Source organism: Trachurus japonicus, chromosome 1, assembly GCF_045865225.1.
Source record: "Trachurus japonicus isolate A0001 chromosome 1, Traja_1.0".
Lineage (NCBI taxonomy): Eukaryota > Metazoa > Chordata > Actinopteri > Carangiformes > Carangidae > Trachurus > Trachurus japonicus.
The window spans coordinates 9,633,554-9,651,096 of NC_140907.1; the positions used below are offsets into that span (position 1 = coordinate 9,633,554).

At 48.0% G+C, this 17,543-nt stretch overlaps 2 protein-coding genes across 2 annotated transcripts in view; one reads left to right on the forward strand and one right to left on the reverse strand.

The window, feature by feature from the left end:
- LOC146991362 (uncharacterized) overlaps positions 1–17,543 on the forward strand; it is a 123,016-nt gene that overhangs the window by 56,702 nt on the left and 48,771 nt on the right. The window lies entirely within an intron of this gene.
- The window catches only part of LOC146991365 (von Willebrand factor A domain-containing protein 7-like), a 138,613-nt gene that overhangs the window by 999 nt on the left and 120,071 nt on the right, over positions 1–17,543 (reverse strand). The window contains exons 8-16 of the mRNA XM_085763931.1: positions 17,322–17,491; positions 13,925–14,037; positions 13,700–13,816; positions 13,437–13,610; positions 13,213–13,345; positions 12,947–13,099; positions 12,705–12,797; positions 3,528–3,799; positions 3,148–3,281 (exon numbers count right to left, since the gene is read on the reverse strand). Of these exons, the coding sequence (XP_085620057.1) occupies positions 3,148–3,281; positions 3,528–3,799; positions 12,705–12,797; positions 12,947–13,099; positions 13,213–13,345; positions 13,437–13,610; positions 13,700–13,816; positions 13,925–14,037; positions 17,322–17,491 (1,359 nt within the window). The remainder of the gene's footprint in view (positions 1–3,147; positions 3,282–3,527; positions 3,800–12,704; positions 12,798–12,946; positions 13,100–13,212; positions 13,346–13,436; positions 13,611–13,699; positions 13,817–13,924; positions 14,038–17,321; positions 17,492–17,543) is intronic.

Below are 17,543 nucleotides of genomic sequence, written 5' to 3' on the forward strand. Positions count from 1 at the left end.
TTCTTTCTGTGGACCCCCTTATCATGCTCTCCCAGAAAAAAAAGAAGTAATTTTGTGCCATGTTTAACAGTGCATGAGAAATATTAGGCAAACATGTCTTCCACACACACTCCAGGTACACTAGCACACATTTACAGGCTTCAGTTGTAATAAAGGTAATACAGAAAGGCATTCAAAGAGCATCTGCTCTGTGAGAGGTAGTATTTTCCCACACCAGACGCACTAATTCAGGTCGAGTTCTGGTCTAGGATCATTCCAGTCGGCTTCTTCTTTTTCTTTTTTTTGCTGTGTTCGGGTCGGATTAGGGCCGAAAATATAGACTACACAAAAGACTCGGATTCGGTCGGGTCTGAGCTTCAACCGTGGTTCAGAGTCCATGTCGGATTTAAATTTTCAGCCCCGTTGAGACCTCTCCTCCATGGATTTTATTTATTTATTTTTAATTTCTGACCAATAAGAGAAGAGTTTGTTAGCGCATGGCATTTGTTTACAACTTTGGACCGTTTGGAACTGCTACTGTGTGTAAATACAAATGGCCCCCAAAAAAGAATGCAACAGTTGTATCGGTTTAGGGTGTATTCACACCTGTTTAGTGCGCACCCTGGTGCGCACCAAATGTTAAAATGATACATTGTTTCATTTTTCAGTTAGTGCGGTTGCGTTCACACCTGCTTTTTGTCACTCGGGACAAAACTTGCAGAACGTCACATCTTCATGACTACCAGCTGAAATCTGGAAGCGCTGATTGATAAAACTTTAATGATGGAGACTCAAGTAGGGCCGGTTGTTAGTAGCTCTGGTCATTTATTTCTATATTGTTTGCATGTATAACTCTGTTTGGTACTTCCGGCTGGTTTCCGGTTGCGTTCACCCAGCTCGGTCCCGTTAGTTTCCGGTTAAACGTTAAACACGGGCGGACCTCTGCTGCTTGGTAATCCGCTGCTCTGCGGACACAAGGGACGGACCCGCCGACCTGTCCGGTGTCTGAGCGACTCAGCGGACACGCACCGACCGGCTGCCCCGCTGCTGCTGCTTTGTTTGTGGGTGTAACGGATGTGCACTCACTCCACCCATAAAAGACATGCTAACCAACCTGCCAAGTGGTTGTCAACCTCTTGGCGAAGAGGTTAGCATCGTCGCCTCCGGTGCGGGAGGTCGTGGGATCGAACCCCACCTAGGGCAGGCCGTGAGAAACACAACGCAGAGGGCCAGATATGACATCGGCTACAGTGGTGCCGTGACCCGGATGCCCTGGGTGGAGTGAGTTCAGCGTGGGTGAGTGTAACGGATGTGCACTCACTCCACCCATAAAAGACGTGCTAACCAACCTGCCAAGTGGTTGTCAACCTCTTGGCGAAGAGGTTAGCATCTTCGCTCCGGTGCGGGAGGTCGTGGGATCGAACCCCACCTAGGGCAGGCCGTGAGAAACACAACGCAGAGGGCCAGATATGACATCGGCTACATGGGGACAGAGCTCCGTAGGACCGGAGCACCGGGCGGTCTCCCCGCTGCGTTAACCCATTGTCAACGACTACGGGAGCCCTTTTAGCTCAAACTTGTTGAGTTTGCCTGGCAGTTGGCTCGCACCAGAGTGCGGTTGCTTTCACACATCAACTAGTGCGCACCAGAGTTCGGCTGGAGCCGAACCGAGACCACCTCCTCAGGCCGCACTAGTTTTGGTGCGCATTAGAGTGCGATGTGCTTTCACACTGACCCAAACGGGACCAAATTTAGTGCTCACTAACACTGCAGGTGTGAATACACCCTTAGTTGCTGAATTGGAACAAAGCAGTTGTGAATTATGACCTTAAAGGTTGAATATGTAGAATATTTATTAAAATCTATATTTTTTCAAAAATAATACACCCATGGGGCATTTTGAGGGGTACAGGATGAAAGTATTGCTTTTCCATAAAAAAAAATTTTTTAGTCTGAATTAATATTTTTAAATTTTTTGACGGGCTCGACAATAGTTGGGTTTCCATCCAAGTTGTATTGAATTTAAAAGCGGATTTTGTGAAAATGCGCAAAAAGCAAATGCGAATTTATGACCGTTTCCATTCATTATTGTTTTGCGATTATTGGGAGAGGAGGAGTGCGCCGTGAGATTACGTCATAAGAGAGCGTGAATGTATCCAACAGTTGACAGCTGACACTCAGCTGACACTCAACATTATGGACAATTTACGTACTTTCCGGACTATAAACGCACCTGTAAAAGCCGCACCAGCTAAATTTTTAAAGAAAATACATATATAGGCCGCACTTGAATATAAGCCTCAGGTTTTCATGTTGTAACATGAGATATTTACACAGAAAGACAGTCGGGAACTGTGCAAGTCCGCTCGCTTTTCCGCTGTTTGGGTTCTGCTCCTCTCGCCCATGTGCATCTGTTTACATACGAAGCCGGTGAAAAATCAATAAATGGAGCGGTGGATAACGTTACATAACGATGCTACGGCGTGTGATTGTGTAGTCTTAACCGTCATAAACAAAACATTACGGGTTACGGAGCGCGTTTGTGTCGCGGGGTGCATAGACCGGGGCGTCGTTCTCCATTTGTTTGAACGTCGCTGGGTGAAGTCCAGCAGCACTTCACCCACAAACTCTGCCTCAATTCGCATAATCTGTTTCCATCACAAAAACTCGCATTTCTTTTAATCGATACGCTGACAAATCCACCCCCTCCAAGCGTATAAACTTTTATGCGCATTTACTGCCTTTTTTCGAATTTCTGGCGTTTCCATTCAAGTATTTATTCGCAATTTTTGAAAATGCGAAGTCTCCTTTTTTCCTTTTTTTTTTTTTTCAACTTGACGAGAGCAGTGACACCAGAGGCTCTGAGCGCAGGTTTGGTTTTCAGCAGCAGTGTGGAAGGCAGAGAGCCTCCACTCTCCCTGTAACAAGCTACAAGTCATTTATTATGCTGTTAATGACGGTAAAAATGAAACTAAGGTATGAAAATAAGGTAAATATCCTGCATAGTTCTCCTCTGCTGTCCTCTGATCAGAGCGGAGTCCCTAGCAACGGCCCGTTTTACCTAGCAACGGTCTGGCAATCGACTGCTGGAATTCTTTTTCTGTTGTTGTTGTGGTAATTCTACATAGTCAACCTTTAATAAAGGAATTATTTTTAGTTGCTTCTCACCTTTCTGGGTATTTCATGGGGAAGTCTCTGTCATTTCTAGCACTGATTTGGCACTGACCACCAGAGCCCTGGGTCATTACACTAAAGGGGAGCCTGAATTCCTGTCCTGGCTCCACACTGCGGTCCACCACAGCCTGAAGAAAAATTGGAAGAAAGAACAAGGGAAAGAAAAAGGTGAAGAAGAGAAATGTCTTTCTTATACTTCAAAAAGACAATGCTGAAAATCTTCATATCTTCCCTTATGTACCTCTAAGTAAACTGGATTAATTTTAGTATGGTAAGCATATTTCCTCGCTACCCCTTGGTTTCTGTAAATGATCATCAAACAGAAGCTGCACAAATGGATTCACAGGTTGTGAGGAGGATGTGAAGATACAGACCTGGATATTCACTTTGGAGACTGACATCTGGGTGGTGGACTGCCTCTGAAATTCAGTGTTTGACACTTTGTCTGTTCCTTTCAGAATGACAACAAACTCTGCTTCAGGGACCTTGTCAACAGTCACCAGAAACGATCCCCTACCCATGTCAGTCACTGTGCTATTGCTCATAGTTTCAGGACCAGACACAGTCACGAGGCCAATGCTTCCAACAGTCATCGAGGACGGACCTCTACTTCCCATTACTCTGATCCTCAAGGAGGCTGGCTGGCCTGGGTTTCCAGAGGAGAGAAGAAAAGTAGGGATAGGAATGAGTTTAAAATTCATTTCTATTGACAAAAGTGAAAAAAAAAAAATCCCAAGATCATCTCTTGCATGGGCCATGCACAGTTACTTAAATATGTTGTTGTATGTGTGGGAGGGTAGAAGATGCATGTCACATGCATGTCACATGACATGACAAGTCATGTGACCAGGAAGAGATAAATCTCAGCAGGTAGTGTCAGAGGGCCCTTTCTTTGTTCTGGTGAGGCGGTTGGGCAGCTCGCTCACGTAGCGAGAGATAGCCGGACTTCACAATTCCCGTGCCTCAGGGCTAAGAACGACCTCACGGTAATATATGAATTGTTTCGGGTGTTTTTTTATGCAAGTACATGTAGTGTGCTGTGTTGGATGTTTTTAATTTGTGTGGAAGCAATATCACGACTTGAAAGTTTATACTTACTGTTTATATTTGTGTGTCTTCCAGTCGAGGGATGACATGACCACGACAGAGCGACTGTGGCTAAAGGTCCGGTAATTAATGTATTAAGTTATGTCTGTATTTTAATGTATGCCCAAGCCATGATATTTATAATGTCCTCTCCTTAGAGAGTCTCACACACTGGGACCTGCCCTCTGCCCAAGCAGAAAATTGCCACGTGAACCAGGGTGTATGAACTCATACCTGGCAAAGTAGGCTTATATTTTATTACCAGTCTTTAGTGTTTTTAACTAAGTATGGTGCCTTGAATGTGTACTAATAGATGTTGTGTCTTCCTTTCAAGGACCAGCCCAGCCACTGTTTTCTATGATTAAATTTTTCTTTTGTGTGTTCATTTATTGGTTTAGTTCCTGAATATGTGATCTCATAAGCATAGGTTTGAGGCTATTTATTTTTATGGTTTACGAAATGTGTATTCTCTTGGATGGTGATTTGAGAGTTTGATTTTCTGTCTCCCCTCTTTGTCTGCAGCTTGAGTGTCCAAGGCCGGGTCTGCACCGACACACTGCTCCTGTCTGTGGTGGGACTGCACAGGGTGATACATTGTAGTGGTGTGTATATATATTGCCTAGTGACACTGCATGATATCTTTAAAGTAATTAGATGTAGAGTTTGTAGTGCATGTTTGCGGTGCTAGACTTGCTGTCCCCTCTTTCTGTCTTCCACAGCTTCATCTTTCAGCTGGTGAGCACAGCAGACCCGACCTTCTGAGCATAAGGAGACGTTAGTTTGTCGCCATCCACATTTTGTTTGTTATTTTGCCTCACTCCTATACCATATTGCGCCTTCAACATAGATTGATCTGATTGTAATAAAAAGAGATTATTTTTCATACAGTACTGGCTTCTTGTAAGTTGTTCCTGTTCTGGGGAAGTATGGGCCACACAACACAAAGAGAAATCTATTGCTAATCAAGGGTTCCTCCTGCCCTTTAATAGGAGGTGGCGTTGTTGACATGTTTAAGTGACTCCCAGTGCCAGGCACTACATTTCTGGCGCTGTCGGCAGGATCTTTTTTTTTTTTTCTCTCTTTTTTCTGTCAGGAACAATTTGTATCTTGTTTATATTTTTTTAGTAGAAACAGTGGCTGGGGCTGGACTACGAGAGAAGCCTCTTGGGGGTGCAACAGCGAACCTGTAACGGGATCCACGGACCAGTGAAGGCCACTCGACTTCGTCATTTACCTTTTTTTTTCGTTAAAAGAAAAACATAGCAAAAGACTGTTTTTTTTTTATCTACTCCTTGTTCTCATTGTAGCCAAACCATAAACTGAACCGCTGACATGAGTGTGGATCAGGAAATGGAGGAACTTTTGGCTCTGCGTGAAGAAGTACAGAGGCTGCGAGTGGCCAATGAACAACTCACCAGGATAGAGGCAGGTACTACTGGTACTTCTAGTAGCGCCGTAGACCCACCTCCCGGTGGCAGTTCAGCTTCACCAAATTTGCTTGCACCACATGTTGAACGATTTGTTTACATTCAAAGAGAAAGGAAGTGTCCCCACTTTTCAGGTTCTAAATCCAGATCTGACTTGTCAATTTATGATTGGATTGAGAACATAGAGTCATCCTGGGCAGGGAGGCAGATGACTGCCAGAGAGAAGGCACTCTTCCTTTATGATCACCTGGAGGGGGAAGCAAAAACAGAGATCAGATTTCGTTCTTTGGCAGAGCGGGAGAATCCAGACACTATTTTAAACATTCTGAAAGAGCTGTATGGTTCCTCCTTTTCCTTTGTTAGCCTGCAAAAACAATTTTTTGATCGCAAACAGAAGGAAGGGGAATCTTTAAAAGAGTTTTCCCATTCTCTCAGGGCATTGATTGAAGACATTCAGCGAGCCTATCCAAACCGATTAACAGATCCAGATGTTCTGGTCAGAGACCAGTTTGTGGAGCATGTGCGTGATGTGTCATTGCGGAGGGAGTTAAAAAGCATTGTACGACAGCGTCCTTCAATCTCCTTCTTAGCTCTGCGACAAGAGGCTATAAGGTGGGCAGAGGAGGGTGAGAGACCTCCTGGGCAGACCCGCGCCGGGCTGCATCATGTTGGCGTTGATGATGTTGAGGGTGCCTGTCATGCAGTGGGGGTTGGAAGGGGGTCCGATGTCTCTGTTTTGCAAGAACAATTTAAGAAACAACAGTTACAAATTGAGGGTATCATGCGAAGTCTATCTAAACTAGAATCTGTACTTCATCAGTCTGTTTCCCATGTTACTAAACCAAATTACCAGTTTACTTCAGAGGGCCAGCCCATCTGCCTCCGCTGCCGGAAGCCTGGACATGTCTTCCGTCAGTGTCGCCAGGGGACGAGGCAACGAGCATCTAGTTTACCCAGCATGCAACCAGAACCAAGCTCAGCTCCAACTGGTGCAGGACCTCCAGGTATGGCCAATATAAACCAAGTCAATGTTAATGAGCCTAGTGGAAATGATTATGTAGAACAGGTTCCCCCTATTTCAACTACTTCACGACCCCTCATAGGTAGATGCCCTGTGGTAGAGGTGGAGATGGGTGGGGTAATGGTGAAATGTTTGTTGGATACAGGTTCCATGGTCAGTACTATTACAGAGTCATTCTTTAAAGAAACATTCAAACCCTGGGGTTCTCCCAAACTTAGATCATGTGGGTGGTTGGCTTTGAAAGCAGCAAATGGCCTGGATATCCCTTATGTGGGCTATCTGGAGCTAGACATTCAGGTGTTGGGTAAGAAGGTACCAGGTCGTGGGATTTTGGTTGTAAAGGATACCCCCTGTGCATCACAGTCACAAACAGTTCCAGGATTGTTAGGGATGAATGTCATCATAGAATGCTACAGAGAGCTATTTGCACAACAAGGGGAGACACTGTTTGCCTCTGTGGCTGCCACTCAAACAGGGGCATGTTGGGAGGCAGCTCTCCATCACTGCCACAGGTTGGAAGCATTCCCAGTACTCCCTGAGGGTCGTGTCCGGGTCTTGGAAAAAACTGGAGAGTTTATACCAGCTGAATCAGTAAAGTTTGTAAAGGTTACCTGCCCAAAAGTACCCTATGCCCCGCCCACCACTATGTTGTTAGAACCAGGAGGCTCAGATCTCGCCCCAGGCCTGCTGTTATCTCCCTCCTTAGTGATCATTGATAATGGGATAGCTCATGTGCCAGTGGTTAATGTGGGTGCCACAGGAGCTACAGTTCACTCAAAACAAGTGTTGGGAACATTACATCAGGTTCAAGGGATAGAGGGAGAGGAGTGGGCTTTTGAGGAAGAAGGCGAAGAGGTTGCCCAGGTAATGCAAGTTAGTGCACAGGCCCACACACAGCCCACACCTACCATCTCAGATACCATTACAGCTTTGCATTGGCCGGAGCTTTCACCTGTAGAAGAACGACAGGCAAAAGCTCTATTGCATAAGTATAGTCACATATTTGCTAAATATGAGGGGGACCTAGGGTGCACTGGTGAAATTGTACATGAGATACCACTCCTAGATGAGGCCCCAGTCCGTCAGAGGTATAGAAGAATACCCCCTACACAGTGGCAGGCTGTAAAAGATCACATTAAACAGCTCCTTGAAAGCAAAGTTATTAGGGAGAGCAGCAGTCCTTATGCATCACCAATTGTCTTGGTACAAAAGAAGACAGGAGAGCTGAGGATGTGCGTTGATTACCGACAGCTGAACTCTAAAACAAGGAAGGATGCATACCCACTGCCTCGCATAGAGGAGTCCTTGGATGCACTTGCTGGCGCACAGTGGTTCTCTACCCTTGACCTGGCAAGTGGCTACAATCAGGTCCCAGTAGCTGAAGGAGATAAAGCCAAGACTGCTTTTTGTACACCGTTTGGCCTCTTTGAGTTTGAGCGGATGCCCTTTGGGTTGTGCAACGCTCCTGGAACATTTCAGAGGCTCATGGAGAGGATATTTGGTGACCAGAGTCTTCAGTCGGTCCTCCTTTATTTGGATGATGTCATTGTTTTCTCTTCTTCCATAGAACAACACTTACAAAGGTTGGAAATGGTTCTCAGCCGCCTCCATCAGAAGGGCCTAAAAGCCAAATTAAGTAAGTGCCATTTCTTTAGCAAAGAAGTCCAGTATCTTGGGCACCGTGTGTCCAGTGAAGGAGTAGCCACGGACCCAGAAAAACTTGCTGCAGTGGCAAATTGGCGGCGACCCAGAGATGTGACAGAGGTCCGATCCTTTCTGGGTTTCTGTAGCTACTACCGTCGCTTTGTGAAAGGTTTTGCACAGTTAGCTACCCCCTTGCACCAGCTCGTGGCTAATGTCATCAAAGTAGCCAAACAGAAAAGGATAAGACCAGCTGAAATTCTGCCTGCTATGTGGAATGATGAGTGTGAACAGAGTTTCCATGATTTGAAAAAAATGCTCACTAGTGCCTCCATTTTAGCGTTTGCAGATTTCACCAAACCCTTTGTTTTGGAGATTGATGCTAGCCACCAGGGATTAGGAGCTGTCCTCTCACAAGACCAGAAGGGCAAGTTGAAGCCAGTGGCCTATGCTAGCCGATCATTGCGGGGTTCTGAGCGTAATATGGAGAATTATAGCTCTACTAAACTGGAGTTCCTGGCCTTGAAGTGGGCGATATCAGAGAAGTTTAGGGAGTATCTACTAGGCAGTAAGTGCACAGTATATACTGACAACAATGCCCTAAGCCATTTTCAATCTCTCAAGCTGGGGGCCACGGAGCAGCGGTGGGTAGCCCAATTGGCGGCGTTTGATTTTACTGTGCATTACAAACCAGGGAGGAATAATGGAAATGCTGACTCTCTCTCTCGACAGTACAGTGATCAACCAGAACAGAGCAAGGTGCCCGAGCAGCAGACCCTGGACCCCCCAGACCTTCAGTGTGAACCAGAGGGGCCTGGGGTGGTGTTCCAACAGCAAATCGAAGCCTTCCCTGGTCGATCAAAGACTGAACTGGTAACTCTACAAAACACTGACCCCATTTTGAATATGTTTCTTCCATTTTGGAAAGCAGGACGGCTACCCACTAAAGAAGAGCGGCGACAACTCCCCGTAGAGACCCAGCACTTGCTCCGGCAATGGGACCGGATCCGGGAGGAGGACGGTCTGCTGTACAGACAGATTAACGCCCCACATGGTGAGAGATGTAATCAACTACTTCTGCCTCAATGTCTTAAGCAGGAACTCCTGCATGGTCTCCATAACCAACATGGACACCAAGGGGTACGGCGGACCACTGACCTGGCGAGAAAAAGGTGCTATTGGCCAGGGATGGGAGCAGAGATAGAGAGGTACTGTCAGGCCTGTCAGCGCTGTGTACTATCCAAGGCTGTCCAGCCTGGAGTGAAAACTTACCAGGGTGTGCTTCTTGCCCAGCAGCCATTGGAAATTCTCGCCATTGATTTTACCCTGCTCGAGCCGGCGACGGATGGAAAGGAAAATGTCCTTGTTATTACTGACGTCTTCTCTAAATTTACACAGGCCATACCAACGAAGGATCAAAGTGCTGCGACAGTGGCGAAGGTTCTGGTGGACAGCTGGTTCACCCGGTTTGGAGTGCCTAAGAGGATCCACTCAGACCAGGGAAGAAATTTTGAGAGCACCCTTATCCGGCAGCTCTGTCAATTATATGGATTGAGAAGTCCAGAACCACAACATATCACCCGCAAGGGAATGGCCAATGTGAAAGATTTAATAGAACACTTCATGACTTGCTACGGTCACTTCCCCCTGACAAGAAACGAACATGGCCAAAACACATCTCTCAGCTGGTGTGGGCATATAACACCTCAACCCACCGCTCTACTGGCCACTCTCCCTATGCCCTGATGTTCGGTGTGTCACCACGGCTCCCTGTGGATTTCCTCCTCGGGTCAGAGGTCACTGAAGAAAGAACAGGCTCCTTGGAGGAGTGGGTTCAGCAACACCTAGAACAACTCCAGGTGGCACGGGAGGTGGCCCTGAAGAACCTAGAGGAAGCTGCAGAGTACCGCCAACAACATCACAATCAACAGGTACACGACCCTGGTTTTAAAGAGGGACAGCTAATCTACTTGAAAGACCATCGTTGTCAAGGGCGCCGGAAGATCCAGGACGTCTGGTCGCCAGTTCTTCACCAAGTGGTTAGAGCTCCAACTGAACCTGGTGGGCCATACACCATCATATTGGCTGATGGTACCGGCGTCGTGCGACGGGTACATAGGACTGAGATGAGGGCAGCACAGCTTGACACCCCGCCAACTGTGCCAGTGGCTGCCAAATCAGCCCCACCACCCAGCCATCAGGACAATGACCTGGATAGCAGTGGATATGAAGAAACCCTGATGTGGGTAAGTGAAGAAATACGTCGACCAATTGTTGTGGAACCCCCAGGACATGTCACACCTGCTATCCCTGACATAGCAGGCTCCGTTGGACCAACACCACCACCCCAAAAGGAGAGGCCAGGCCTTCGGCGGACCACCCGGGCAACTGCTGGGCAGAATCCTAATCCATACAACCTACCACGGTCAACAGCTGCACACAACAATCTGGTGGTGGTAAGGACTGCTGCCTCTCAGTACCCTGAGGCGGCTAACTATTGTCAGTTTAGGCCATGGTTATGAGTTAGTTGATCGTCGGGACGACGACACTTTTTGGTGGGGGTGAGTGTGGGAGGGTAGAAGATGCATGTCACATGCATGTCACATGACATGACAAGTCATGTGACCAGGAAGAGATAAATCTCAGCAGGTAGTGTCAGAGGGCCCTTTCTTTGTTCTGGTGAGGCGGTTGGGCAGCTCGCTCACGTAGCGAGAGATAGCCGGACTTCACAATTCCCGTGCCTCAGGGCTAAGAACGACCTCACGGTAATATATGAATTGTTTCGGGTGTTTTTTTATGCAAGTACATGTAGTGTGCTGTGTTGGATGTTTTTAATTTGTGTGGAAGCAATATCACGACTTGAAAGTTTATACTTACTGTTTATATTTGTGTGTCTTCCAGTCGAGGGATGACATGACCACGACAGAGCGACTGTGGCTAAAGGTCCGGTAATTAATGTATTAAGTTATGTCTGTATTTTAATGTATGCCCAAGCCATGATATTTATAATGTCCTCTCCTTAGAGAGTCTCACACACTGGGACCTGCCCTCTGCCCAAGCAGAAAATTGCCACGTGAACCAGGGTGTATGAACTCATACCTGGCAAAGTAGGCTTATATTTTATTACCAGTCTTTAGTGTTTTTAACTAAGTATGGTGCCTTGAATGTGTACTAATAGATGTTGTGTCTTCCTTTCAAGGACCAGCCCAGCCACTGTTTTCTATGATTAAATTTTTCTTTTGTGTGTTCATTTATTGGTTTAGTTCCTGAATATGTGATCTCATAAGCATAGGTTTGAGGCTATTTATTTTTATGGTTTACGAAATGTGTATTCTCTTGGATGGTGATTTGAGAGTTTGATTTTCTGTCTCCCCTCTTTGTCTGCAGCTTGAGTGTCCAAGGCCGGGTCTGCACCGACACACTGCTCCTGTCTGTGGTGGGACTGCACAGGGTGACACATTGTAGTGGTGTGTATATATATTGCCTAGTGACACTGCATGATATCTTTAAAGTAATTAGATGTAGAGTTTGTAGTGCATGTTTGCGGTGCTAGACTTGCTGTCCCCTCTTTCTGTCTTCCACAGCTTCATCTTTCAGCTGGTGAGCACAGCAGACCCGACCTTCTGAGCATAAGGAGACGTTAGTTTGTCGCCATCCACATTTTGTTTGTTATTTTGCCTCACTCCTATACCATATTGCGCCTTCAACATAGATTGATCTGATTGTAATAAAAAGAGATTATTTTTCATACAGTACTGGCTTCTTGTAAGTTGTTCCTGTTCTGGGGAAGTATGGGCCACACAACACAAAGAGAAATCTATTGCTAATCAAGGGTTCCTCCTGCCCTTTAATAGGAGGTGGCGTTGTTGACATGTTTAAGTGACTCCCAGTGCCAGGCACTACATATGCAAAACCAATCAATACTATACAGGCACTGTCACTGCCTGATTTGCGTCGCTGCCCAATTTGGGTATCGGCAAGTTTGCTCATGCATGAACGGGCCGCCATCTTGAACAGCTGCGTACGGCAACTCCACTTGGACAAACTTCATTAGGGCCCGATTTGTGTACGTCTGCTTAAAGTTCTGTAAATTTAAAATACTGAGAAAGTTTTTGTTTTTTTTTAAAGCAATAGTCTGTTTAACTGTTACACAAATTAGGCAGGGATGCAAATCGGGCAGTGACAGGCATCATCCCTCACATAACAGCGCTGACATCATCCTATCGCGTTACTACCCACCTCTGCTAACTTGGATGTTTAACATTCTGAAATGAAATATTGTGTAAACAGCAAAGCAAAATTTGGAGGACATGTCCAGAAAATATCAAATGTAGCCTACATCTGACCTGAAACACTGAAACTGATTATTATATTACCTGCTTTTGGACGCCCACTGATCACTGCAAATCCTGGGTGAGGTCCCTTGAAGCTTTCCACAAAGTCATAGATAAATGTAATGGTACTCTGACCTGGAAACACAAGCACACACTGATTTTGTGACTGTAGTGGGAATAAATGTGCAGTTTGTACAGATCAAGCAAAGGACAAGAGGATGCAATGTCAACAGCCTGTTTGAACAGGAAGTTCCTGTCTAATTAATACATGTACAGCGTCTGACCTGTGACTTTAAGTGTGTATGGTTGGGTGGACTTAATGTTGATCTTCCACATTCCTGTCTGCTTGTCAGCATTGAGACGAATTCTTCTCAGGTTGCCCACTGTCTGGATGGTTCCCAGTTTACCAGTGGCCTCAGTGTTGCTCTGGCTCACACCTGGAGGTTTTCACCATGTATTATTCATCATGAAGAGACAAAAGTCTATGTATAAGAAAGATGGAAAGACATAAACACATTTTTAAAACATTGCTTCGAGACTGGACTGCTACCTGCAGGGTTGGTCAGTGTGAAAGTAATGGATGTTCCTGTGATGTATATGGTGATGTTTTGAAGAGATTCATCCAGTGCAAAGGAGAAAGTCTCTTCCTTCCCAGGGTTCCTTGCTCGCTGAAGAACTGTAACCTAATGCAGTGAGGGTCGGGGTTAGAGAGCAAGAGAAGAACACTTTGATTCTTCAAACTGGTCCAACCACCAAACACCTGCTGAGTCTTACCAGAGCTGAGGTAGAGGTGTCAAGGATGACGTCTGTTGCCTGAGGCAGCTGTGACTTGGTCACCTGGATGGCCTGGCCTCCAGAGGCCAGAGCCAGATCCTTGTAGTCATCAAAGCTAGCTCTTTGGAGGGAACGACGACGCCTCGCTGTGGGATCGGTTATGAAGAATGACACCTGTGGAAATTAGTTTGATCATTTAAAGTTATACGTACATAAACAAATTGAGTGGACATAGATAATCACTGGTATTGATCAGTATTTACAGTTGACTTGGTGCTCTTGATGAGAGCATCAATTGTGTCTTTGAGGGCGATGTCTTTGGCTGTGGCATCAGTGAAAACAAAGATGTGGGAGGAGCCTGGGGCACCAGTGAGAGCCAGCTGTGGAAACAAGGATCACCATGGTCTTTAATCAACCATAAAAATATCTCAACAACCATTCCACTTACTTATATTCCACACTATGACAGTATCATATTGCTTTAGTACCTGAAGTCCTGACAGACTCCTCTCAGGTGTATCTCCCCCTCCATTTGCTTTGAGTTTAGAGATTTCTGTTTTCATCTTCTCAGGGGCTGTTGTCCTGATCATTGGACCAAATTCTACATAAACAAAGAAAAAAACAACTTTTTCTCACTTTTAATTCTACAGAACCACTGTGACTGAGTGCAGTAAATTTACAGTAACACAATTTTCCTTATATATTTTAGAATGTATTTACAATACAGTGAAACAACTCTGCTGTGGAGAATTAAATACATGGAAGGAAAGTGAAATGCCGCACACACAAGTGTGAGAAATTCATTTGACAACGTACTGGCCGAAACCTTGTCAAATAAATTTCCAAATCCTTGTTTCCAAAGTGCTAGCTTTGATGACTACAAGGATCTGGCTCTGGCCTCTGGAGGCCAGGCCATCCAGGTGACCAAGGCTGCCTCAGGCAACAGACGTCATCCTTGACACCTCTACCTCAGCTCTGGTAAGACTTGGAGCTGAGTGTGCGCCATTTCTCTTTCCTTCCATCCATCCATCCATTTTCATCCGCTGTATCTGAGTCCGGGTCGCGGGGGCAGCAGTCGGAGCAGGGATCCCCCCAGACTTCCCTCTCCCCGGACACTTCCTCCAGCTCTTCCGGGGGGACCCCAAGGCGTTCCCAGGCCAGCCGAGTGACGTAGTCACTCCAGCGTGTCCTGGGTCTTCCTCGGGGTCTCCTCCCGGTGGGATATGCCTGGAATACCTCCCAAGGGAGGCATCCAGGGGGCATCCGATACAGATGACCAAGCCACCTCAGCTGGCTCCTCTCAATGTGGAGGAGCAGCGGCTCTACTCCGAGCTCCTCCCGGGTGACAGAGCTCCTCACCCTATCTCTAAGGGAGGGCCCCGCCACCCTGCGGAGGAAGCTCATTTCAGCCGCTTGTATCCAGGATCCCGTTCTTTCGGTCATGACCCAGAGTTCATGACCATAGGTGAGGGTGGGAACGTACATTGACCGGTAAATTGAGAGCTTCGCCTTTCGGCTCAGCTCCTTCTTCACCACGACGGACCGATACAAAGACCGCATTACTGCGGCCGCTGCACCGATCCGCCTGTCAGTCTTACGCTCCATCCTTCCCTCACTCGTGAACAAGACCCCAAGATACTTAAACTCCTCCACCTGAGGCAGGAACTCTCCCCCGACCTGGAGGGTGCAAACCATCTTTTTCCGGTCAAGAACCATGGCCTCGGACTTAGAGGTGGACTGGTTGGGCAAACTCCCATGCACCCTCGAGCACCCTGCGGAGGGTGTAGAGCTGGTCCAGTGTTCCACGGCCAGGACAAAAACCGCATTGTTCCTCCTGAATCCCTTTTTGAAGAGAGGGACCACCACCCTGGTCTGCCAGTCCAGAGGCACTGTCCCCGACTGCCACGCAATGCTGCAGAGGCGTGTCAGCCACGACAGCCCCACAACATCCAGAGACTTGAGGTACTCAGGGCGGATCTCATCCACCCCCGGTGCCTTGCCACTGAGGAGCTTCCGGACTACCTCAGTGACTTCAGCTTGGGTGATGAATGAATCGACCTCTGAGTCCTCAGCCTCTGCTTCCTCGATGGAAGGCGTGTCAGTGGGATTGAGGAGATCCTCAAAGTATTCCTTCCACCGCCTGACGATATCCCCAGTCGAGGTCAGCTCCCCTCCTCCACTGTAAACAGTGTGGGCGGAGGACTGCTTCCTCCTCCTAAGGCGTCGGATGGTTTGCCAGAATTTCCTCGAGGCCGACCGGTAGTCCTCCTGCATGGCCTCCCCAAACTTTTCCCAGACCCAAGTTTTTGCTTCCGCGACCGCCCGGGCTGCCGTCCGCTTGGCCTGCCGGTACCCGTCAGCTGCCTCGGGAGTCCCCCGAGCTAGCCAGGCTCGGTAGGACTCCTTCTTCAGCTTGACGGCATCCCTTACTTCTGGTGTCCACCACCGGGTTCGGGGATTGCCGCCGCGACAGGCATCGGAGACCTTACGGCCACAGCTCCGGATGGCCGCATCAACAATGAAAGCGGAGAACATGGTCCATTCGGACTCAATGTCTCCGGCCTCCCTTGGAATCCGGTCAAAGCTCTCCCGGAGGTGGGAGTTGAAGACCTCCCTGACAGGGGATTTTGCCAGACGTTCCCAGCAGACCCTCACGATACGCTTGGGTCTGCCAAGTCTGACCAGCTTCCTCCCCTGCCAGCGGATCCAACTCACCACCAGGTGGTGATCAGTTGACAGCTCAGCCCCTCTCTTCACCCGAGTGTCCAAGACATACGGCCAGAGGTCAGATGACACAACTACAAAGTCGATCATTGACCTCCGGCCTAGGGTGTCCTGGTGCCACGTGCACTGATGGACACCCTTATGCCTGAACATGGTGTTCGTTATGGACAAACTGTGGCTAGCACAGAAGTCCAATAACAAAACACCACTCAGGTTCAGATCGGGGAGGCCGTTCCTCCCAATCACACCTCTCCAGGTAACACTGTCGCTGCCCACGTGGGCATTGAAGTCCCCCAGCAGAACGATGGAGTCCCCGGTTGGAGCACTTTGCAGCACCCCTCCTAGGGCCTCCAGGAAGGCCGGGTACTCTGCACTGCTGTTCGGCCCGTAGGCTGAGACAACAGTGAGAGACCTATCCCCGACCCGAAGGCGCAGGGAAAGACCCTCTCGTTCAGTGGGGAGAACTCCAACACATGGCGGCTGAGCTGGGGAGCTATGAGCAAGCCCACACCAGCTCGCCGCCTCTCACCGTGGGCAACTCCAGAGTGGAAGAGAGTCCAACCTCTCTCAAGGAGTTGGGTTCCAGAGCCCAGGCTGTGCGTGGAGGTGAGCCCGACTATCTCTAGCCGATACCTCTCAACCTCCCGCACGAGCTCAGGCTCTTTCCCCCCCAGCGAGGTGACATTCCATGTCCCTAAAGCCAGAGTCGTTGTCCGGGGATTGGGTCGCCGGGGCCCCCGCCCACGGCTGCCACCCAGAACACATGGCACCGGCCCCTCATGGTCCTTCCTGCGGGTGGTGGGCCTACAGGAAGGCGGGCCCACGTCGCTCCTCCGGGCTGGGCCCGGCCGGGTCCTGTGGGCAGAGACCCGGCCACCAGGCGCTCGCCTGCGAGCCCCTACCCCAGGCCTGGCTCCAGGGTGGGGCCCCGGTGGGGCCCCGGTGACGCCGATCCGGGCGACGTGAACGTCCTCGATATTGTTCCACTCATTTCACATTTCTCTTTCCTTCCTTACATATTCCATCACCAACACCTCTACAAGAACTATGGTGTGCATTTGTTTCTCATCTCAACGAGAATTAAGAACATGCTATGGCATTATTCAACTGTCAAAGTACTAATGATTTCCTATACATGACTGGTAGTACAGTGGTTCATACCGGGGTCATTGAAGGGCACCAGGATGTACTCAGAGGGCTCATCTTGTGTTCCTTTTTTGCTGTCAATTATTTCATAAACAACATTTCTGGCTTCTTCAATGTCATCAGACATACTGCCAGTGGTGTCAATAACAAAGCACACAACAGATGAGCGAGCAATACCCATCATTCTGGGAGAGAAAAAAAAGAACTGTTACTTGGCCGCATCAATTTTCAAACACA